Consider the following 25,000-nt stretch of genomic DNA (forward strand, 5'->3'; position numbering starts at 1 on the left):
GCCTCGTCGACACCGCCACGTCCCGCCTTCTGCTCCTCGACTCCTCGTCTCCGCCCACACCATGTCAACCCCACCCGCTTACCTGACCCCGCTCACTGCTCCACCCTCACCCTCTGGACTCCGCCCCTTCTCCACTCAAGCTCCTCCTTCACGAGCACAGTCTCCACACGTGCGGCTTGGGCCAGCGGCAACGCACCCACTGTTGGGGACCGTACCCCGAAGCACCCCCCTCCCTTCCGAAACGTATTGGTGGCACGTCGTGCTATCGGGCGCACAGGGCACACAGATCATAGCATTTAAACCCATCCACCTACCCCACCTCTCCAGTGCGTACCTCCACCTCTCGAGGCTCGCCTCAGCCTGCTCCCTACTCTCGCGACAGATCATGATGTCATCCGCGAACATCATAGTCCATGGAGACTCCAGTCTGATCTCGTCCGTCAATCTGTCAATCACCATTGCAATATGTATATATATATATATATATATATATATATATATATATATATATATATATATATATATATATATATATATATATATATATATATATATATATATATATGTATGTATGTATGTATATATATATATATATATATATATATATATATATATATATATATATATATATATATATATATATATATATATATATATATATATGTATGTATATATATATATATATATATATATATATATATATATATATTGCGATCCTCAACGCCCCCGCCCCACCCCCCCCCCCCGGTTGCAAAACTCCCTCTTCATCGGGTTCTGTGTCAGTGTGTGTGTGTGTGTGTGTGTGTGTGTGTGTGTGTGTGTGTGTGTGTGTGTGTGTGTGTGTGTATGTGTGTGCTGGCGCCTGTCTGCTTTCGTAGGATTGTAGAAGATTGTTATCATTGTTGTTGTTATTATTTCCACATTAAGTCTGCTCTGTGTCCCCTTTTGTAAGATTCCTGTTTATTGTCGCACCACATGCTTATTTCTATCTCTGCAAAACACACCCCAATAAATCTTCACTGTGCCACATATCTTTCCTCGCCTGCTTGTAAAAAATTATTATTATTCGGAATGTTCCCTGCTCGTTCTTGTCTTTTCATCCATTGATCCAGCATGGTCTGAATCCTTTTCTTAGCCGGGACTCTATTCCCAACGATCCATTCCTTTTAGCCAGTACGTCCTTGGCAGGGTCGCTCGGCTGCATCCGATCCGGAAAAGTGATCCGATCAGGTAGAGTGATCCGGTTCGGACAAGGCATACCGAGGGCGTGTTCCCCGTTAATTAAATCACATGATTAATTAGGTAACCCGATTAACCCATCGACGGGAGAACCCTAGGTCACGCGGTTGAGTTATTGGCGTCCACGGTCGGTTAAGCGACCCGCCGCTTCACGGAATTATCCGTGTGCGACAGCCTACAATTCCGGGGAGTCTGGTGGGAATCGACCCAGATACATATATATCTCTATTATAATACCAAGCTTGCACACTAAAAACTTGGCTCGCCGTCACACGATCCCTCTGAAATTGCTGTGGCACTTAGCGGACATGCCGACAATGTTTGGGAAGTCTTGGCGTTCCATCGTACCACTTGCATTTTGCACAATGCGTATTTTTGTCATTCCCCATGTACGGTCTGTTGTCTGCTACCAGCTATGTTGTACTGCTATCCCGTGCATGTGCACGGGTATCACACACATATATATATATATATATATATATATATATATATATATATATATATATATATATATTGTATAAAATTTATCTGGCCCAGAAATAGTACATGGAGGAAATGGAAGGAGCATACAGTACAGGAAGAGAAAGTGTATATATGGAGCATAGGTTGGGATGTGGGGTGAATGATTCTGCCATATTTGCATCTTCAATTAATACAATGTAGATGGTCCCTCGTGGTGCAATAAATTATGGAAAAAGTAGAAATTGTTAAAGAAACATCTTTATTTTTATTTACAAACCGTTTTCAATGCCATAATTAGGTTATCCCCTCTCCCCAAAACAAATGTTACGAGTTAAACTTGGAGCAAATGATCGACTAGCCTTTTAAAGCATGGCATAACATCACAAAGTGCATAACGTCACTCCTGTTACGTCACCCAGCCTGTTACGCATCATTTACATGGAAAATCATGAGCAGTTAAGGGTTAGGGAGAAGGAAACAAAATAAGATTTACCTTCAGGTTCCACCCTCAAGTTTAGTTTAAAATTGTCGATTACACATTTCCAATATATGGAATCACTCCAAACAAGTGCAGCAGCTATCACAATCCATGAGCCAGTACTTTAAACTGAAAACAAATAATTCATGTCTCACATAAACTATTACTAATGAAATGATCAAGTTATAATATTTGCTTTTCATCATCGGCAAAAAATTATCTGAAAAACAACAGGTAAAATGAGGTTTGGGGACACGGAAAGCATACCGAAAAGAGTTTTTCCAAGTTCATTTCAGTGTCAGTTTCCCATGTTATTAACATTCTGTATGTGCAAAGTAGCCTTTGCGTGAACAGTGTAAAACTAAAAGGAAGTTTTGAGTAAATTTCAGTTTGGCAATGACTATCGTACAAAACGTCCCAACGCACCCTCCTGGGAGGGAGGGGGAGTGGCTAATGGCCAAATCTAAGTGGGTGTGGCTTAGAAATATGAATTATAGAAAAATTGGTATTTCCCCCCCCCCCCCCAAATTCTAATGTCACAGATTATACATGAAAATGTTTTTATTTAATTCTCATTAAAACGTGGTCGATGTTTAATTGTGGATGAAGATTTTTAAACAGAAACAACACCAAAAAAATCCTCAAGCCGACTTAAGTGTGCAAACCAATACAAGACGAGCGTTAAAAGCATCTCTTCGACTGAATCGTTTAAAATACTAAAAATGAGTTGCGTTCAAGTCACCATCTGACCAATCACAAACAGCAAAAGCAAACGTCATCACGTCACTACGGAGAGCGGTTAATATACACCAATGGCATCCGCGCGTCCCTCTACGTCATTGTCACGCGCCGTATTGTCAAAAACCTTGCGAGGGAGGTTTTTAATTGCAAAAACCGGCAAAGTGCTGACATTCACCCTTTTACAAGCATGATCTGTAAAACAATGCAATGTGTGTAAAGAAAGGATAACGCATTGAAAAAAAACAAACCCTTATATTAATGTGACCACGAAAGTCGGTAAACTGAACTTTCAATGACTTAGTTTCCATTGGAAGATGCAATAGCCTGTTATTGTTTTAATTTCTTTTTTCAAACCAACATGTCACTCCTTTTACCAGCAGGTACTAATTAGAACCCTAATAGCTCATGGACATGAGATGGTGGGATAGACGAAGGTTGGGCATCCACATCAGCTTTTTACCTTTTGCTCTGCATTTTAAATGAAAACGCACGACCAGTGAAGAATGCAATCATGTGGTATGTTTCGCAACCTCCCATTGTGGCTTCGGTCACAGCTGTGGTCTTGTCGAGTCCCACTGTGGTCGCGGGACCAATCGACTGCCTCGAAGTGGCCTCTCCATAAGCATGCAAATACAAAAACTATGAATGGAAACAAATGAACAAAGGGATGAAAAAAATTAAGTAACTTCCAAGCAATAAGACGAAAAAATGTGGGGGGGCAGGGGGGTAGAAATAAAGGACAAGGAAAAAGGACTCATCCACAAAGTGAGAATGGAAAGAATGGAAAAAAAGGAAAATTAAGAGCAAAAAAGACACCTTTAAATATAAGGTTTATCCTCATTTGACCATCAACATCATCTTATATGTGTAATGCAGTAAAACCTGCACAATGTGGCCAATGAATTTGTTATTTTTATGGCAATGGTCTAATATACATAAAGTAGTATCATAGAATGTTAAATAACTTCCATGATGTGTGGCCATATTAGACAGGCTTTACTGCATTAATCCTTTACACTATATGAGACGACAGTACCTATGGCTATGTTTCTTGCTTTCTACAGGTGGACAAGTGAAACTTTCAGTGCATTGCATCACAAAACCTCCAAACGTGCATCGCTCGCTACAAGCAAAACCAAAATGTATTTTTGTACAGTCTGTATATAATCCTGCGCCGTTATAAATCAATCCGAAAAGGTGCTTCTCTTTTAACTGAAATCCCACAAAACAGCAGTTTTGCTAATTCCTGTTTCAGGTTGTATAGTTTCTTACAAAACTGGGAGAAAGCTGTTAAAAACCTCCTTGGTCTTTACAAACTCAAAATTAGTTCCACACGTGCTCTTGTTTAACAGGTGCATTTCTTTCAGCAAAACTGCAATCCATTGAACGCATTTGTAACAACGCATTAACCTTTATGTTGAGCAGAATTTATGTGCAGTGTTCTGGCTCCATAATGGCATCAGTGTGAGCAGCGCCTTTCCGGATTTTCAAAACTCTGAAGCAGTTGTGATTTTTTTTCAAAGGCTGCGTGATGTCCTTTTGCCCTCAAATTGCAAAATTAATTTTGCTTGAATGACCACAAATGCTCAGCTCAGAATGCTCTTCCTGTAAACAGTAAATTGAGAAATAAAATAAAAATAAGAAAGTAAAAAACATTGTTGAGAAGAAATCATTATTACTGAATGTGGGGGGGGGGAGCTTTGTTTTAAAATTGTCTTGTTTAAACAAAATAATACCAATGCTTCCCCAAATTCTATCAAAATGATGACATGTCTGCACCAGTTGAATTCCCAGTTACACACACACACACACACACACACACACACACACACACACACACACACACACACACACACACACACACACACACACACACACACACACACACACACACACACACACACACACACACACACACACACACACACACACACACACGCAATCCCAAGCTTCTAAAAGCACTCTCCCCCCTGACCCATTCTTCATGGGCTAGGCATCTTTACTGGTCCTGTAGTTGAAAAGAGAAAAGATGGTCAAGCCAGGAATGGAGCCTCACTTAGGCCATAATGCCCTGCTATCACGCAGAATTTCCATGGCATCAAAAATAAAATAAAATGTAATCCAACATCAGAACATAGCGGAAGCTCGAGACAGATTTCTCGAGCAGAAGGCCGGACCACCTTGCAAATGACTGTTCGACGCAGCATGGCAGAAAACAGCGAGCTGAGTGCACGTGTGCTCGTCGTGAAAATCCATTATGTCCACCTGAAGTTGACATGTCGTGGCACGACATCGAACTCCTCTCCAAGAGATCAGATGAGAGTCAGGTGAGGTGAGGAGAGAGGCGATCAAGTTGTTGACAGAGAGGAAGAGGGTTAAGTACAGCGGCAAGCTGCCAGCCAGTTTCAACGTCAACCAACGTTTGGGATGTGGGGATGGGAGGGACGCGGAGCGCATGGGTTCATCGGTTGGCTGTTGCAGATGGAGAATGGCGGTTATGTTGGGTTCAGAAAAATAACAATTGGTCCCACCAAGACTGTGAAGGGAAACAGCAGAAGTTTAGGATATTATTGCGAATAAGCAAAACAAAACATCCGATAAATTCAAAACAAAACATCTGATAAAATCTGTTATAGGAGTCTCAAATACAATACATTAGGAGTATATAAAGCGTTTAAAGGAAAAGAGGAAAAATATATTTTTATTCAACATCCAAGTTTAAATACAATAAAATCCAGTTGAGCAATTTTGCAATTTTGATAAATCAGTGTAATTACATCGGAATAAAAATGATATACAAACCCTTTACTGTTTTGGCACCTGCAACAGGAACCACTTGCCATGTCGACTAATGCCGCATGGATCCGGACCAGGCGGTGTTCGCCACACAATCCTATCTGGGGTCCAGTTAACCAAGGGGAGAGACACCATCTGTGGATATGTGTTTTTGGCTACTGGTTCTTATCATTAGCAGAGCTGGCCTGTTATAGATCGAGAAAGTAATAATGCTCTTGGACCTAATACAATCCTACACTGCAAGGTTAGGGGGGCTATAGTGAGTGGCTGTATCTGTTTGTTGTAGTTTGTGCAAAGACTGAGGTTTATCCTTCTTTCAATTTAGATTATAAAAATCATTCGGAATGTGACAAATAATGAGATATCTGCGATCACAAAGCCATCACCAAGGGTAAGCGCCCCCCCCCCCCCAATCAGGGGAAGGCTTACTCTTGGCAATCGCCCGTGACTTACCCTTGGCTCGCAATCCAATGATGGCCATATGTTTTTTTGGACCACCATATGACCTTGGCCTTCAATGTTTAGGGATAAAGTGTAGATTAAGAAAATGTGTCCCCATCTATAATTATAATTTATCCATAAAACTCAATATAATAAATATCAGAGGAAAACTATTCAAGTTATGATCAAAAAAGGTCTTTTTTTGTTGCGTAGGTCACATTCCGAAAAAAGTAGGTCATGGACATGAATCAAATATCAGGTGCACAACTTCAGTGCAGGTACACCATTTTGATGCAAGAACATCTTGGAAGGTGAGGTGGTCTTTGAGATTTAGCATTGGCAAACTTGAGCAATGACAGAAAATGCGTCATGTTTTTTTCGGACCGCCATTTGACTTTGACCTTGAACTCGGAGAGCTTTTTGTTCTGATGAGGGAAATTGCATTCTGATGGGACAAAACTTTGTCAAGTTTTGGTGAAAATGTTAAAATGTCTATAATTGGGCTTTCATCTTAAAAATCAGTTCAAGGTCAAAAAATTCTGTCAACCCCGCATTATTTTATTCCCATTATTAGCCCCCGTTGGACTTGTCCAAAACGGGGGCTCGTGGATTTGGTCTTGATTTTCGTGTCCGTGCGTCCGCAACCATACTTGGACATGTCTGGACCGATTTTATTTGTACTTGGCATAAAGACAACACATGATGGCTTATTTATGTACGTCTTTTTTTTCGAGATCAGATCCAAGATGGCCGACTGGTAGCCGTTTAGTTGTTAAAAAAAACCCCGGTGTCAAACACGTCAACGGTATTTCGGCAGCCGACAAGCAGCCATTTTAGTTGTAAAAAAAACCCCCAATGTTGAACATGTCCTCAACCATTTCTTGGACATGCATTTTCCGGTTGTTCAAACTTGGCAGACAGATAATGAATGATGGCTTACAAATGCACGTCTTTATTTTTTAAGATCAGATCCAAGACGCCCTGCTGGTGGCCATTTTGGAACTTAAATGGGTCCCCAACCATTTCCCAGACATGCAAGGTCAGATTTTGTTCAAACGTGGCACAAGCACAGTACATGATGGCATACACATGCCCCTCACTTTATTTTGCGATCTGATCAAAGATGGCCGACTGGTAGACGGGTGGCCATTTTAGTTGTACGCAAATATGGGCTAGCCCTTTCACTCCACAAAATTAAATTAGAAACTCTGTAGTACCATTAAAATTGGGAGTGCTCATTGTGGAAACAAACCCTAGAACAGCAATAATCTTTCCCCTATCCTATATCTTATAGGGGGGTGTACAAAGGAAACGATAGAAAAAGGGGTGAGGTGGAAGACAACAGAAAGACACCAAAAGGAAAAAAAAATATCAATTTTTTGAGAAGAGGGTGGGGGCTTTGCACTTGCCCTGGTTGGTATCCTAATGCAAGGGATACTGTGCTTTGGCCTTGCCCGAGTATCCGAGTGCATAGCAGACTGTGTTTTGGTCTTGCCCGGGTGTCCTATGCAAGGGAGACTGTGCTTTGGCCTTACCCGAGTATCCAGTACAAGGGAGACTGTGCTTTGGCCTAGCCAGAATATCCTAGTGCAAGGCAAACTGTGCTGTCATGCTCTGAGCGACTTCCTGCATTAGGCTCTCGCCCTTATCTTGGTGGGTCAGCTGCAGTACCTTGTGCCACCAATAACTCAAGAATTCTGCTGCATTTTGGCTTTCATTGTTTACCCTCTCCCTTGTCTCAGGTGCACAGCCAAGGTGGGAGGCGGCTCTCCCCAGGACCTTTCCGCTGTAGGGGTGGGCCAGGGGAATATCTACTTCGATGCATGACCCATTATTAGTCATAAATGAGGAGGAGGATGAGGAGGAACAAACATAGGAATATGACTCGCATTACATTTCAATATCCCCAACAAAGTTATTGGCAAAGGTTTACATCAGCTGGTTGTGTTGGGGTGATGTATTAAATGGGAAATACTGTGCAAATCCATTGCATTGCTTCTGATTGTGAAAAGTAGATACAATTACAAAATCCTCCATGTGAACAGGCACATATTGTGCATGAACCTTATCCAAATTCAAAAAGCGATGGTGCCACACGTGTGAAGACAATCGAACAAAATGAAGGTCAGACTCATAACAGATCCCAGAGGCCTTTGAGGCAAGAATAAATTCTCTTTTGAGAATGACATTGGGCTGCTCACAGCACGCTCAGTGAGTGAACACTCAAATTCAAGCAGCGAGCTCTGGCTAAATGCAGCATTTGCTTCCCAAATGCAGCAGTAATGTCTCAATGAAGCACATGCTGAGTGACATGAAGGTTTAGTACAAAGGAAATGCCAATGAGTCTGTTGTTTATCACTAATAATGTATCTGCTCAACCATCAACTCCCTGCACCTGCTCCATTGTGCTTCATGGATAGTCCAGTTATTTACCGACAAGCTCACCATCCTTCTCACCTCATGCAGCACCCCCTCCGTGTATGCCATAGGCCTCGGCGCGGTATGCTGTGAAAGGCAGTGGAGGGCGCATAGGGGTGGCTTGGCCCAAAACACGGACACCACCGGGACAGCCCTGGGGTGGCATAGTTTCCCGCAGGCGCCGCGCCTCGGCCCGTGACTTGTAACAGAACTCCACCAATGCAACTAGCATGGCTAGGCCCAGCCCCCCGACCAGAATGTAAAAAACCCCAGCAACATTACTGAGGCTCAGGGCACTCGTCTTGTCCTGTTGGAAGTGAATGGGTGAAAGTCATTTCATGCGATTTAACTACCGGTATTTATCTTGATTTCCATCAGTGCGGATGCTGATGACTTCACTGACCGATCCTACAAAGAGCACCATCGCTTCTGGTTCCTCATACGTTTCATAGCACTGCCCTATTGTAAACCCTCAACATTAATACACCAAAATGCTTCTCAAAACATTTTCATTATCTCATTTATTTTAACTCCAAATTACTTCTCCATTTATGGTACTTCAGTGAAAGCCTCTGGACTGGGCCCCAGTTGACCAGAGAGTCCTTCCTTCTGGAAAGGCTGTGGAATTTTGCAACTGCGAATGCACCACAAGACAGAAAGTGCGACCAGTATGATGTGGCCTGTATTCCAAACATGATACCTTGAACATACTGTCAGAACCAGTATGATGTGGCCTGTATTCCAAACATGATACCTTGAACATACTGTCAGAACCACATGCCTAGGTTAACACAATGAGTAGGTCATACATGCCAATTTGTTTGAACTTTCTGTAGTTATCACAAACCAACATTGTAGTATAAATTATTATGCTGAACAAAAACCAGTTTATCAACCCTCGATAAACCTCCATGATGTTCACGTGGAGAATAGGCGTTAAAAAAGAAAAAAAAAGATTTGCCATATTGTGCAAAATTCTGGATATTACAAACTGATGATTAGCATCATGTCATGAATAAAAGCTGCCTGAAGGCCTGAACTTCTGGTTCACAATTATGCCACATGGAAAAAAATGAACAATCATACCACTCAATGATTATAATCCATGACTCCTCATGATGACATTGCAAGGTAGCCATCCCAGACAGGTGTCATGTACAGACTCCAGGAATCGGAAACACAATTGATCACCTGACTGTACACAGTGATCGGGTACAGGGTGAGTGAGGAACAGACTCTGTGATCCTGGGCTCCGTTAAGATTTGCAGTTGCTGACAGCACTTGGCCCGAGTGCAAGAGGAGCAAATACACATGCTCCTCAAATAGATGTTTCAGCCTCAGTGTTGCTGATAGACAGTGATTCTGAGTGTGCTAAAGAGGAGGGATCTCTCCAAAGACAACAACCCTGAAGGGGAAAAATTGAGGTCAGTCTTTTCAGCATCAGAAAAGGCAAGAAATGTGTTTCTACCTTCAGGGTCAAACTCAGCCTCGTAAAGAAAGACAAACTCAGCGTAAAATCTAGATGTTACAGGGACACCAACATGTCCTTTTTAACACCACATGACATGTGGAGTTCCAGGAAGTGAAGGTGAAGCAGGGTGCCTCATTTGTCAGCCCAACCAGTCATCAGTGTCATTGTCTTTTACATTAAAATGGATTGATCCATCAATGGGAAGATGAACCAGAAAAGGAGGACGACTCGATCAAGTCAAATTCACCAAAACGAAAGACCTCCAACAGAGCATGACCAGACCATTAATAAAAAGGGGCACTGTGAAATGATGACCTGGATTTACGCAAGCTTATATAACACCAAGAGAGAAAAAAAACCGAGAAAGAGATGGTATGGAGAGAGAGATAGAGAGATAGAGAGATAGAGAGATAGAGAGATAGAGAGATAGAGAGATAGAGAGATAGAGAGATAGAGAGATAGAGAGATAGAGAGATAGAGAGATAGAGAGATAGAGAGATAGAGAGATAGAGAGATGGAGAGATGGAGAGATGGAGAGATGGAGAGATGGAGAGATGGAGAGATGGAGAGATGGAGAGATGGAGAGATGGAGAGATGGAGAGATGGAGAGATGGAGAGATGGAGAGATGGAGAGATATAGAGATAGAGATAGAGATAGACACAGGGAGAGCGAGGCAGAGACGGGGAGAGCGAGGCAGAGACGGGGAGAGAGAGGCAGAGACGGGGAGAGCGAGGCAGAGATGGGGAGAGCGAGGCAGAGACGGGGAGAGCGAGGCAGAGACGGGGAGAGCGAGGCAGAGATGGGGAGAGCGAGGAAGAGATGGGGAGTGCGAGGCAGAGATCGGGAGAGTGCGAGGCAGAGATAGGGTGTGCGAGGCAGAGATCGGGAGAGTGCGAGGAAGAGATAGGGTGTGCGAGGCAGAGATAGGGTGTGCGAGGCAGAGATAGGGTGTGCGAGGCAGAGATAGGGAGTGCGAGGCAGAGATCGGGAGAGTGCGAGGCAAAGATAGGGTGTGCGAGGCAGAGATAGGGAGAGTGAGGCAGAGATAGGGAGAGTGAGGCAGAGATCGGGAGTGCGAGGCAGAGAGAGGGTGAGTGAGACAGAGATAGGGAGTGCGAGGCAGAGATAGGGAGAGTGAGACAGAGATAGGGAGAGTGAGGCAGAGATCGGGAGTGCGAGGCAGAGAGAGGGTGAGTGAGACAGAGATAGGGAGAGCGAGGTAGAGATGGGGAGAGCGAGGCAGAGATAGGGAGAGGGAGGCAGAGATAGGGAGAGCGAGGCAGAGATAGGGAGAGCGAGGCAGAGATAGGGAGAAGGAAGCAGAGATAGGGAGAGCGAGGCAGAGATCGGGAGTGCGAGGCAGAGAGAGGGTGAGTGAGACAGAGATAGGGAGTGCGAGGAAGAGATAGGGAGAGTGAGACAGAGATCGGGAGAGGGAGGCAGAGATAGGGAGAGCGAGGCAGAGATAGGGAGAGTGCGAGGCAGAGATAGGGAGAGTGAGGCAGAGATAGGGAGAGTGAGGCAGAGAGAGGGAGAGTGAGACAGAGTTAGGGAGAGCGAGGCAGAGATGGGGAGAGCGAGGAAGAGATTTAAAGAGAGAGTGAGATCGAGAGAAATAGGGGGAGAGAGAGATAGAGAGAGAGACAGAGACAGAGACGGGGAGAGCGAGGCAGAGACGGGGAGAGCGAGGCAGAGATAGGGAGAGCGAGACAGAGATGGGGTGAGTGAGGCAAAGACGGGGAGAGCGAGGCAGAGACGGGGAGAGCGAGGGAGAGACGGGGAGAGCGAGGCAGAGACGGGGAGAGCGAGGCAGAGACGGGGAGAGCGAGGCAGAGATAGGAAGTGGGGGCAGAGATAGGGAATGCGAGACAGAGATAGGGAGAGTGAGGCAGAGATTGGGAGAGCGAGCCAGAGATAGGGAGAGAAGGAGAGAGAGAGAGAGAGAGAGAGAGAGAGAGAGAGAGAGAGAGAGAGAGAGAGAGAGAGAGAGAGAGAGAGAGAGAGAGAGAGAGAGAGAGAGAGAGAGAGAGAGAGAGATGGTGAGCGAGATAGAGAGAGGGAGGGAGAGCTAGAGAGATTGGGAGAGCGATACAGGGACAGAGATAGGGAGAGCGAGACAGAGAGAAATAGCGAGAGAGAGAGAGAGAGAGAGAGAGAGAGAGAGAGAGAGAGAGAGAGAGAGAGAGAGAGAGAGAGAGAGAGAGAGAGAGAGAGAGAGAGAGAGAGAGAGAGAGATACAGGGACAGAGATAGGGAGAGCGAGACAGAGAGAGAGAGAGATAATGGAGAGAGAGTGAGAGAGAGAGAGATAATGGAGAGAGAGAGAGAGATAATGGAGAGAGAGAGAGAGAGATATTGGAGAGAGAGAGAGAGAGAGAGAGAGAGAGAGAGAGAGAGAGAGAGAGAGAGAGAGAGAGAGAGAGAGAGAGAGAGAGAGAGAGAGAGAGAGAGAGAGAGAGAGAGATTGGGAGAAAGATTGGGAGAGTGAGAGAGAGATTGGGAGGGCGACAGGGACAGAGATAGGGAGAGTGAGACAAAGATAGGGATAGCGAGACCGAGAGAGAGAGCTGGCGAGATTGAGAGAAATAGAGAGGGAGAGAGAGAGAGAGAGAGAGAGAGAGAGAGAGAGAGAGAGAGAGAGAGAGAGAGAGAGAGAGAGAGAGAGAGAGAGAGAGAGAGAGAGAGAGAGAGAGAGAGAGAGAGAGAGAGAGAGAGAGAGAGAGAGAGAGAGAGAGAGAGAGAGAGAGAGAGAGAGAGAGAGAGAGAGAGAGAGAGAGAGAGAGAGAGAGAGAGAGAGAGAGAGAGAGAGAGAGAGAGAGAGAGAGAGAGAGAGAGAGAGAGAGAGAGAGAGAGATGGAGAGAGAGAGAGAGAGAGAGAGAGAGAGAGAGAGAGAGAGAGAGAGAGAGAGAGAGAGAGAGAGAGAGAGAGAGAGAGAGAGAGAGAGAGAGAGAGAGAGAGAGAGAGAGAGAGAGAGAGAGAGAGAGAGAGAGAGAGAGAGAGAGAGAGAGAGAGAGAGAGAGAGAGAGAGAGAGAGAGAGAGAGAGAGAGAGAGAGAGATGGAGAGATGGAGAGATGGAGAGATGGAGAGATGGAGAGATGGAGAGATGGAGAGATAGAGATAGACACAGGGAGAGCGAGGCAGAGACGGGGAGAGCGAGGCAGAGACGGGGAGAGAGAGGCAGAGACGGGGAGAGCGAGGCAGAGATGGGGAGAGCGAGGCAGAGATGGGGAGAGCGAGGCAGAGATGGGGAGAGCGAGGCAGAGATGGGGAGAGCGAGGCAGAGATGGGGAGAGCGAGGAAGAGATAGGGAGTGCGAGGCAGAGATCGGGAGAGTGCGAGGCAGAGATAGGGTGTGCGAGGCAGAGATCGGGAGAGTGCGAGGCAGAGATAGGGTGTGCGAGGCAGAGATAGGGTGAGTGAGACAGAGATAGGGAGTGCGAGGCAGAGATAGGGAGAGTGAGACAGAGATAGGGAGAGAGATACAGATAGAGAGAAAGATAGAGCGAGAGAGACAGGGAGAGCGAGCGAGAGATTGGGAGAGCGAGAGAGGGACAGAGATAGGGAGAGCGAGACAGAGAGAAAGAGATTGAGAGAAATAGGGGGAGAGAGAGCGAGAGATTGGGAGAGCGAGAGAGGGACAGAGATAGGGAGAGCGAGACAGAGAGAAAGAGATTGAGAGAAATAGGGGGAGAGAGAGCGAGATTGGGAGAGCGAGAGAGGGACAGAGATAGGGAGAGCGAGAGAGGGACAGAGATGGGGAGAGCGAGAGAGGGACAGAGATAGGGAGAGCGAGACAGAGAGAAAGAGATTGAGAGAAATAGGGGGAGAGAGAGATCGAGGGGGGTGGGGGAGAGAGCGATGGGGGAGAGGTGGGGGGGGGTGAAAGAGCGAGGGGAGGGAGATCGAGAGAGAGCGAGGGGGGAAGATAGAGAGAGGGGTGGGGGGGATAGACAGAGGGAGAGAGACGGCGATAGGGAGATCGAGAGGGAGGGAGAGAGATTCTCTATGAAAGAATGAAGGTTTCATACAGTGTAAGGAGATGACAGTATAATTGTTCCAATAGGATGATGTAGAAGTTTTGCACTTACCTTTTTGCTGTATAGTCTTGGTTCAATTCCCAAGCTGAGCATAAACTGTTGGATTGGTGTTTTGCAGGCAGGGAGATGCATCATAAATTGTGCCATCCCTAAGATGGACATTAAGCTGGGTGTCCCATCTGCCAGCATTAGTTTTTTTAACATAAAATATCCCTACATGTCTTTGACAGAGAATAGGCAAGTTATCGCTACAACTCTGGCCAAATCACAAATTCCTGCCACCCTCAGTCAAATGTCAAACCTGGCTCGCCGGTTCATGAAAGTCAAAAGCGTTCCCTTGCCGGACTCACAAGAAGGTGGAAATAATTGCAGATGTCAAATAAAAAGTTGTAGTCGTAGAAGTAGTCGCAGTCGATTCCAAAAGTGACACCTGACCCTGCCATGTCCATCTCAGCAATGTTGCATCTGAGAATATGTGGGGCATTCCAGTGAAGTCCAAATGTATAGTATGGATCACTTGCAAAATGGTAAAGTTATCAGAGATGCTTTGTTCTAGTTCTTTGTGAGTTGCAGTCTTGAAATAAATGCTTGTCATCGGTGGAGAAAAGAGGAGCCTATTCTGTGCCAGGTACCCAGGCCAAATTTCTGCCCTAATCTTTTTGGGGCCCTAAACTGCATCAGTGGAAGATCCATTCCTTGTTAATGATGAGACTAAATTGATGATCGAATCCTGGTCAAAATGAATTCCCGAGATAGATAGAAAAAAAGAAAGAGCACAGGTGTAAAACGTTTTTGTTCAGTATAAAAAATAGACATTGCAAACCTAGGCCCACTTGACCTTCCCATAAACATTCCCACAAGCAAGCCTCAATATTCATCTTCATTCTACCCTTTCCAAATGCCCCTTTCACATCGTCCTTTTTTCACCCATCTGTACACCATCAACCATCAAGCACTACAATTCCCAGCCCTTACACCCACAAACCCCCATTTCCCCCCCCCCCAAAAATCCCCTGGTGCTGACCTTGCTGCCTGACTCCTTGCTTCCACATTCGCCCTTGTCATACCACCACTTGTTTTTCAGCTTGTCTAGAATCCCTTGCTCGCTGAGCTTCAGAACCGCCAGGTTTACAGGGGTTCTGTCGCCGCCGCACGAAGGGGTTTGGTGCAGGAATAACATAAATGACGCGTTGCCATGTTATGTTATGCGTCTCCCCCTTACTGTCGAATGACCGTCTGTCATTCCCACTCCGTCACAAAGTGATGGTGCAGCCACCGCCATTTTAATGTTCGCTTTGTAACATTTTCTGTGTATGAATCGATGTTTGGAGAGATAGTCGACGTTAACAAGAACAAAAATTGACACGATGGGCATCCATTACAACAGACCTTTACCGGATATTTTTTTTCCTTGTTCGAGAATTTAAACACGATGGCGATGTTCGACATTCGTCTCACAAGTGGTCTCTCGAGAATAAAATTGCATACTTTCCGTGGTGAGGCCATCAATTTGCGGCAGACCACAGCAATTTGTATCGCATAGCTGACAACTGTGTTTCATAGCAATTTTGAATTTGTTACTTGCGTTTCCAATGCGCAATGGAGTCCGTAGACTACATTCGAATCTGATACGTGTAATGGCGGTGGCCCATCGCTTCCAGTACCAGCCAGATCTGGCTGCTTGCCCCCGAGATGAGACTCAGAGGGCGGCTGGCCGACTGACCGATACTGCGCAGTCAGGCACCGGGTGGAGGAAGCACTGACATCAGAGACCGATGTGAATTTTAAAGGCGTCGGCCTCAAACTTGTCAGGATCCTCCACCACGGTGCTCGCAGTGATGTATCGAGGGTGTGTACCGGTGGGCCCTTTGCCTTCTGCAATGGTCGCAAACACCACGAGGTTATAAGCGGTAACAAACAAATCTCCTAAAATCCACTGAAAATTCATGAATAAAGGCATATAGTGGTGTACCAAGCATGCTACTGAATCTCCATATTCTGTCCCATTGCAGCAGCGTGATTTGTTTGATTTTGAAATAATCGAGTGGGAATGTTCAAGTTCAGGACTCACAAAATGGAATTTTTTTCACATAAAATTTAGTATGTGCAATTTTTATTTTAAAAACATTTTTCTAGAAGGCCGCTGCTCTGGCCCATTGCAACCTAATCACGCTGCTCGTCGAGAGAAAGGGACCGCCGGCCGAAGCACCCCAGCCAAGATGCGTCACTGCTCGCCGGGTTTACACGCGAGGGGAAAATGAATGCATCGACTTATTTCACTCGATTGCCAATTCAGAATTTGTAGAAGCCTGCAACCTGGCATGGAAGATCGCAAAAGACAGCGTGCCTTTCTTTCTACCATAATGGAAGGTGTCTGTGCGGAAAGCATAATATGCATTATGTGCTCAACTTACCTTGGAGGTCACCCTGAGAGCTCATCCAGCAAATGATCTTTGTGACTCGCAGAACTCTTCTTGCTGCATGTATTGGTCAGGTGTGGGCTTTGCATTCACATTGATTGAAAGGAGCTAAGTGATGGTGATTATCTGCTACTAGAACGACCCAGGGTGGATCCAGGTGGGATGGGGTGTTCGAGGCCATTTAACCGTTGTTTGTGTCCCACCAGTGGCCCCTTTTATCAAACGAGAATTTATTTTTCAAACTAAACATTCACTGAGCTTATTTGATCACACATACATAATGGAATTTTAAATTGCAATGAAATAGACTTTTACGCAGCGTTAGTGGAACATCTCGTTTACTCACCTGTTTCAGTACATTGTACTGGAGATAGGTAAAGGTTTAGTGGGAAAGGGCGTATTTTAATGCTTTGAGGGTGGACAAGTCTTGATAGGCATATTGATACTCCCCCTCCCCCACCCCAAAATAACAACATGTGGAATGAAGCTTCCCCCTTTCCCTCTCCCCCCCCCCCACCACCATCTTTTAACATTGTGGATCCACTCCTGTTAAACTATCAGGGAATTGCCAAATCATTTGATGTTATATATAATCCAGAAAATCTTTTGACAAAAACAACCTGGTGCAGGATCAAAACATGAGTACTAAAAACCACAGGAAGCAATTTCCAGAAAAATAAGTCGACGGGCTTTCTTGCTTTCCCCAACGCGTGTAAGCACGGTCCGTACGTCGCGTCTGACCTTCGAGTCGCCAGCTCCGCTGCCGCACTCTCCCCGATCGTACCACCACTTGTTTTTGAGTTTGTCCAGCAAGCCTTGCTCGTTTAGCTTAAGCACCGCCAGGTTAACCATGTCTCTGGTGCCACGATTCACGGACAAATACAGACAAACGCACACGGACACACATGTACATAGAGAGAAACGATGAGTTACTGCTGTGCGTGCATATGTAGGTGCGTTGTGATGTGCAGTGTTGTATGATATTTTGTATAAAGTTGTGCTTATGGGATTTTATGGTTACATGGTTTACCCTAAAAGTAATGCCTTGTTTTAAAAAGTAAATTGAAAGCTATTCAAATGCAAATTCCCCCATTGTTTTCTCGCGAAATTCTGACAGGTCGAAACACTATTTGAAAACAGTGGCAATCTCCTGCAACATCACTTTGCTGGAGATGAGGCATTCTTCTACTTGCACTGACATCAGAGATGATTCATCATGACTTCGATACCTCGACCCAGAAATGATGCGTCAAAAACTAATGTAATTCGTTTTCAAAAATTACATTCCCTGCAGATATCAGTCGTGATGACTATCTGGCACAATTAAGACATCACAGATGTAGACTTGGAAGAGCAAGACCTTCCGTCCATAGGAGAATGAGACTTTGGACTTCCCATCCAAAGTTACAGCTCTGAGTTTTTAATAATATATGTTCTTCCTCAAAAACCCTATAGATGGGGTTCGGCCGACTGGTACTGAGCTGCTGCTCTGCTTTGTCCACAACACTCCTCCATTGCCCTCTATCACCAGCCATCTCAGCCCCTCTCTCTCCATCCACCTCCACCTTTATGACATCCCTCTTCACACCATCCTCCCATCTCAACTGAAGTCTACCCATCTTTCTCCTGTATCACCCTTTCAAGACATCTGCTTTCTTCAGAATCCCATCTTTCTCCATCCACACCAGGTGCCATGCCTACTTTAGTCGGCTCTTCACCAATGATCCCATCAAGCTCATCTGCACACCGATCTCCTCACTCAGTTTGTCCATCCTCCTCCTATCGTCTTCACTCACAATCCTCCTCACACAGTTATTCTCTCAGACCTGCAGTCTTTGTTGTTGCTGCTATGTCAGTGCCACTGTCTTCAGACCATATAGGTATACCAGCGTTACACGTGACCTCAGGAGTTTCACGTTCAACTTCCTTCATATCCTTCTGTCTGCCAGGAAACTCTGCACTTTCTTCCATGCATTCGCACTCACCTATCCTCCTCTGTACTTCTGCCTTCACAGGTCACCGTTCTACCTCGGTTCACAAATCTATTTCCCTGTTGATGATTGATTTTAAAAAGCTGGCATTGGGAGAACTTGCTCCAAAACAGATATGGCAGGTACTTTTTTATACCACGACAATATTTCTGTGCCTCACACTCTCTTACGGACATCTAAGACGATCACAAACATCTGCTTCGGCCACATATTCCCACCAAAATTACAGCCCAAGCCGGGCACGTTCAAACTTCAGGCTTCTCTCCTTTTAGTCCTTTCAAATCTGGTCTTTGCGGATGACATGAAAAGATCACCGTAAAGGATGCAGTTTACAAATGCTGTTACTGTGATGTCACGCTGGTGCCATGGAAAAATGACTGCATTAAGGAGACAACTATTTTTGTAAATGTTTTTTTTTTAATTCTTCATCTCCAATGCAGTAGGCATAGCTTTTAGGGTAACCCTCATGTAAGGTTTTATTTATTTATGTTTGTGGTGTTTATTGGGTCCTGACATTCGGGTTGATTACCATTACTCTATTGCACTGCCTAAAAAAAATGCTCCCGATGGGTGTGGCTTTCTGACTACCTTTAAACTCAATTTTTCAAACTGGCTCATAGGCCTGGAGGCATCATTTGCACAAATGAGGATTTAAGAGAAGTCCTAATTGGCGGCCAGGTTGGTGTTTGCTTTGCATTTGCCTCGTGGGACCAAAAATACAAAATAAAATCCCATTTTCTACATCGCTATCTGAATCGGAAGTGTGGTGAAGCTGCAGATGTTTTAAAGGGATATATGTGTCACGTGTAAATACAGGTGTTTGCATACTAATTGAAAGAACACATGCAAGTACTTGCAAATGATCATCATTTTCATCATTGTCAATTTCAAAACACTTTGCCATTTCACTGAGAGTGGAGAACGAAAACATAAATGCAGAGTTTGGTGGGGAACGCATGCACGTTTGAGGAGTACACACAAGGCATGGGGAATGGAGATGAATAGCAAATACGATGAGTTATTGTGTGTGGGTCATTGTGGATTCCATGGCAGCACCGCACGAGGCAGGAGCTAGAGGAAGTGAAAAGGCTTTACTCATTATTCCTGAACTTCAGGCAAGGAAACCATGCAAATCAATCGGAGTGCGAAAGCATGGCGGGTTTTGTACGTTTTTGGCGGAAAAGTTTTCATGGGTTACTGGAAACTTTTGATGGCAGTTAAAGCTTGCAATTGAGGACTACCAGTTCAATTCCTGGCACCGATTTAATCCCCCATATTTCACCCGAGTGTAACCAATTGCTCTGTTGTTTGTTGAGCTTTCAAAATGGATCCGATGGCCAATGGACAAAAACTGCCATCAATGAATCCTGCATCTTAAGGCCTGGCTGAAGCATGCACTCATGTTCGCACTTTCATTTGCATTACAATCCAAGCTCGTGCTTGCAGAAGCATGTGGGAAACATAACTGAGCACGTGACAGAGGTGACTTTGGAGGAAGAGTGAGAATAGAGAGAGGAAGCAGGAAGTGGGAAACGAAGTCATCATCTTCATCTTTTGTCTGTTATTGACAATATAAAAGACTTGTGAGACTTGACAATCCATTTGGAAACCGTTGTATTGCTCGGGAAGGCCGGGATTTACAGAGATAGATTTGAACTTGCAACACTGATTGTGAGGCAGAAAAAAAAAACTTATCCTCCTCCAGCCCAGAGTTATGAAGGCTTTCCTCCACACAGAAACTGAGACTTATGGAAGAGCAAAATAGCAATATGACCAAAGAAAAGGAAAGAGAAACCAAAAAGTGATTAATCTATATTTAAAATAATGTTGATGGTAACAATCGGAATGAAAACCACTTCATCAAACGAATGTACTTCAACAAGACCCCTCCATTTATTTCATTACAACGGTGGTTTTCAAAGGGTGCGCGGGCCAATTCCACTGAGTGATAATAAGCTGGTGAGTCACGTGGCTATTATATGTGGTCTGATGGAGGAAGAGCATTAGTTTGGGGGCTATCTTCATAAAAGCGAAGAAGAAAGGAAAATAAATTTGAGTAGGAGAGTTGGGCAGGAAGAAGAGGAAAGGAAATCAAAGATATGTATATGGAGGAGATCGATTGGTACAAGGAGGAGTGTAAGGAAGGTGAATGTGCAGAACAAGGGTGAAAGGGGGTCAAAAATGAAGCCATTTATGGGAATTAATATGGGGATAAACCATTATGCTTCAGTGCAAGGAAGGCTTAGTGTGTGGATTTTTTTTTCACCAAGGCTGCAGTATATATATATATAATATATATATATATATAATATATATATATATATATATATAATTGTATATCTTCTTCTTCTTCTTCTTCTTTCGGCTGCTCCCGTTAGGGGTCGCCACAGCGGATCATCCGTATGATCCGCATCGTGATTTGGCACATGTTTTATGCCGGATGCCCTTCCTGACGCAACACTGGTCGCCTCTTACGACACAGGGATATGGTACACCTATTTTAACCGGGGTATACACCGGCCCAGTACACTGGTACTCATTTCACCGACCTCGGAAGGATGACAGGCTGAGTCAACCCCCTGGTGTATTAATTCAGTGGCCCAACGGGGCTTGAACTCAGGACCTTTTGGATCCCAAGCCGCTGCCCTAACCACTGCACCAACACCAGGATATAAAATTGTATAAGCATATATATACATATATATGTATACAGTGCCAGTTTCATATTTATGTGACAAATATGCATTGCACATGTGAGAATAAAGGGTTTCTTCTATTTCCCCCCTTTTTTCTATTTCCCTATTTCTCTATTTTCCTTTCACTTCTATCTCTATTTCTCTATCTCTTTATTTCAAAAATTCTCTTACACCTTGCATCATTCTCTGGCAGACACTATTACACATTCACAAACCATGGCTCCGGGTTTGACACTAGCGGCATCGGAGTGGAAGCCAAGTTGATGCTGGGGTTCCAAAGATGAAGATGCTGAAAGACGCTAGGACCTTCCACCATCTACCCCTCCTGCCCCCCCCCCACCGTGTGACTAGAATGCGGCCCAGCTGGGCCAATCAGGAGACGACGCAGGGGGCTGAAGTTGCTTGGAGGACACGCATGCACACTGACGGGGAGGATAAAAGTGCTTACTCGACTCAGTTCGTTCTCTCTCGCAGGAAAGGACCATCACAGAAGGAAGTAGAGAGAGCAATTCTCCCCTGAGATCTCCCCACTCACAGTTTGTGTCCTCAGAACAGAATTTTGTGCTTTTCTTCACACCTCACACTTTCCTTTTTCACATGACACATATTTCCCCCACCTTCATATTTTTCTTCCTGTTCACTTTTCTCCACAGTAGCTTTGACATGACATGGTTCAGCCTTCAGCATCACATCTAGGACTCCGAACGCAAATCGCGTGATATCTGAATCAAGGCATGGACCCAAGACCACCAGGCCACTGCCACACAATTGGGGCATGAGAAGCGAGTTTTGGCACCGGGTCATGGTAAGGTTGCTTCAACCGAAGCGATTGCAGGTTCGCTGAGACCACGCCATAGTCCCCATTCTTTTATTATCTACTTCCTTGATCTCTACCCTCAACCCTCCTCTCTGTGTCATTCTTCGGGTGTCCGGATCCACGATTGTAGTTTGTGATTGGTGATTGTTCATAAATGCTCCAGGGTGGGTATGATCGCGTAATGGTAAGGGCTAACGTCTGTGTTTCTATGTGTTGAATTACGTGCCATTTTTGTCTCCTTTTTCCCGCTATTTTGCTGTTTGAATTTCTCTGCCATTTTCTCTCATCTGATTATCTCCCCATTATTCTTCTCATCATTTTCCACTCTTTCGTTCCTTTGTTTGCCTGGAATAAAACCATCAAAGTGTTGATATGTGTCTTGATTTATCCTGCTTGTGGTTGGTCTGAGATAGAGTTCCTGTGGGGCAATTGGTCCATGAATCTAGTTATAATCATAGCCCATGTAATGCAGCACTGGATTGCTCGGCCAAGTAATTAACTGCCATGTAGTCACTGGCACGGTTCCCCATCGACCACACTTAATTCACTAGCATGGTAAACCAACTCTGGGCATGAGGATCTGGCCTGAGTTAAGGATGGAGATGGCATCCATGGTCTCTTGGGACATGCCGCCCTCTTGGAGTTATCCAGAGGCGATGTTCGTAACAATATATCTCGTATATAAAACTCTTAAGTTCTGTCTAACCACTGACTGACTGACCGACTGACTCACTGACTGATATTAAAGATCGGTACCTTCTGGGTGACATAGAAAGCTGAAATTGTGTGCCGCTGGACGTCAAAGTTGATGCATGGGGAGAAAAATCACAGAACTATCAGAAAGCATCCATAAATGGAAATATAAATAAATGAAAAAGAATGCAGGTGAGCGACCTGAGACAATGGGGAAGGAAGGTAATTTTGAAAGCAGATAAACATCGAAGCCTATCCACCAGGAAAAAAAAAAACATCATAGAACCATCAGAAATCGTCTGGAAAAAAATATAAATAAATGAAAATAAATAAATGAATTCTCTCATCCCCTCTTCCTGTCCAGGATGGAGTCCCTCAAGGCAGTGTTCTGGGCCCTGTGCTTTTTCTCGTTATCAATGATCTCTTCGACTTTGTGGAAAATCCTCTTTATCTCTTTGCTGATGACTACACCCTCTGCCATGTGGTCACTCTCTGCAGATCTGGATAAAATCCCAAACTGGTCCAACACGTGGAACGTCTTCCAATGCTGACAAATCTCACACTCTCACTATGTCTCTCCGAATGGACCATCTGGACCCCCCCCCCCAATATATTTCTCAACAATCCTCTTGAACAAAGCCTCACATTCAAACTTTGGGGCCTCACTATCTGCCATGATCTTTCCTGGGAAAGCTACATCTTCAAGCTAGCCTCCAAAGCCAGTCACCAAAGTCATTGGGCATCCTCCGTCGTACAAAGTCCTTCCTTAGCACAACTGAGCTCCTGACCACGTACAAAGCTTTCACCCACAGCCTGATGGAGTACGACTCTCCCCTCTGGGCTGGTGCTCCCGCCTCTCACCTTTCTCGGCTTCACGCTGTGGAAACCAAGGCATTGAGGCTCATTGGTATCTCCCATGATGAGGCTGAGACTTGGGCTCCCACTCTCTCACCACAGGCAGGTGGGTGGTCTGTCTGTCTTCTACCGTCTCCTCTCCGGCCTTTGCTTTTAAAGGTTGCTTTATGTTGCTTTCTTTCTTTGGCTGGAAGTGCAGAGCAGTAATTGATATACTATATCCAGTGTACTGTGTGTGTGTGTGTGTGTGTGTGTGTGTGTGTGTGTGTGTGTGTGTGTGTGTGTGTGTGTGTGTGTGTGTGTGTGTGTGTGTGTGTGTATTCAGTATAGAGCTCTGGAAAAAAAAATTAAGAGACCACTGCAAAATTATCAGTTTTTCTGGTTTTACTATTTATAGGCATGTGTTTGAGTAAAATGAACATTTTTGTTTTATTCTATAAACTACTGACAACATTTCTCCCAAATTCCGAATAAAAATATTGTCATTTAGAGCATTTATTTGCAGAAAATGACAACTGGTCAAAATAACAACAAAGATTCAGTGTTTTCAGACCTCAAATAATACAAACAAAACAAGTTCATATTCATTTTTAAACAACACAATACTAATTTTTAACTTAGGAAGAGTTCAGAAATCAATATTTTGTGGAATAATCCTGATTTTCAATCACAGCTTTCATGCGTCTTGGCATGCTCTCCACCAGTCTTTCACATTGCTGTTGGGTGACTTTATGCCACTCCTGGCACAAAAATTCAAGCATCTTAGCTTTGTTTGATGGCTTGTGACCATCTATCTTCCTCTTGATCACATTCCAGAGGTTTTAAATGGAGTTCAGGTCTGGAGATTGGGCTGACCATGACAGGGTCTTGATCTGATGGTCCCCCATCCACACCTTGATTGACCTGGCTGTGTGGCATGGAGCATTGTCCTGCTGGAAAAACCAATCCTCAGAGTTGGGGAACATTGTCAGAGCAGAAGGAAGCAAGTGTTCTTCCAGGACAACCTGGTACGTGGCTTGATTCATGGGTCCTTCACAAAGACAAATCTGCCCGATTCCAGCCTTGTTGAAGCACTCCCAGATCATCACCGATCCTCTACCAAATTTCATAGGGGGTGCGAGACACTGTGGCTTGTAGGCCTCTCCAGGTCTCCGTCTAACCATTAGACGACCAGGTGTTGGGCAAAGCTGAAAATTGGACTCATCAGGGAAGATGACCTTACTCCAGTCCTCTACGGTCCAATCCTTATGGTCTTTTGCAAACCTCAGCCTGGCTCTTCTTTGCTTCTCATTGATGAAGGGCTTTTTTCTAGCTTTGCACGACTTCAGCCCTGCCCCAAGGAGCCTGTTTCAAACCGTCCTCACCGTGCACTTCAACCCAGCTGCCGTTTGCCATTCTTTTGTAGGTCACTTGATGTCATCCTCCGGTTGTTGAGTGACATTC

General features: G+C 44.8%; 1 protein-coding gene across 4 annotated transcripts in view; it reads right to left on the reverse strand.

The window, feature by feature from the left end:
- Positions 1 to 1,941: 1,941 nt before the first annotated feature.
- The window catches only part of LOC147030824 (glutamate receptor 3-like), a 121,957-nt gene continuing 98,898 nt past the window's right edge, over positions 1,942 to 25,000 (reverse strand). Inside the window, exons 14-17 of one of the 4 annotated variants that reach the window (XR_015056521.1) lie at positions 17,247 to 17,361; positions 8,615 to 8,882; positions 5,101 to 5,456; positions 1,942 to 4,525 (exon numbers count right to left, since the gene is read on the reverse strand). Coding sequence is in view for 3 of the 4 variants with exons in the window: in XM_085875325.1 (XP_085731451.1) it covers positions 8,616 to 8,882; positions 15,110 to 15,224 (382 nt within the window). In the remaining variant the exon portion in view is untranslated. Of the gene's footprint in view, positions 5,457 to 8,614; positions 8,883 to 15,109; positions 15,225 to 17,246; positions 17,362 to 25,000 lie in introns of those variants that run through there. The other 3 variants (XM_085875325.1, XM_085875324.1, XM_085875326.1) reach the window with 3 other exon arrangements.

The sequence above is a fragment of the Eptatretus burgeri genome, chromosome 3 (assembly GCF_056783735.1).
Source record: "Eptatretus burgeri isolate ZD-2024b chromosome 3, Ebu_testis_v1, whole genome shotgun sequence".
NCBI lineage: Eukaryota > Metazoa > Chordata > Myxini > Myxiniformes > Myxinidae > Eptatretus > Eptatretus burgeri.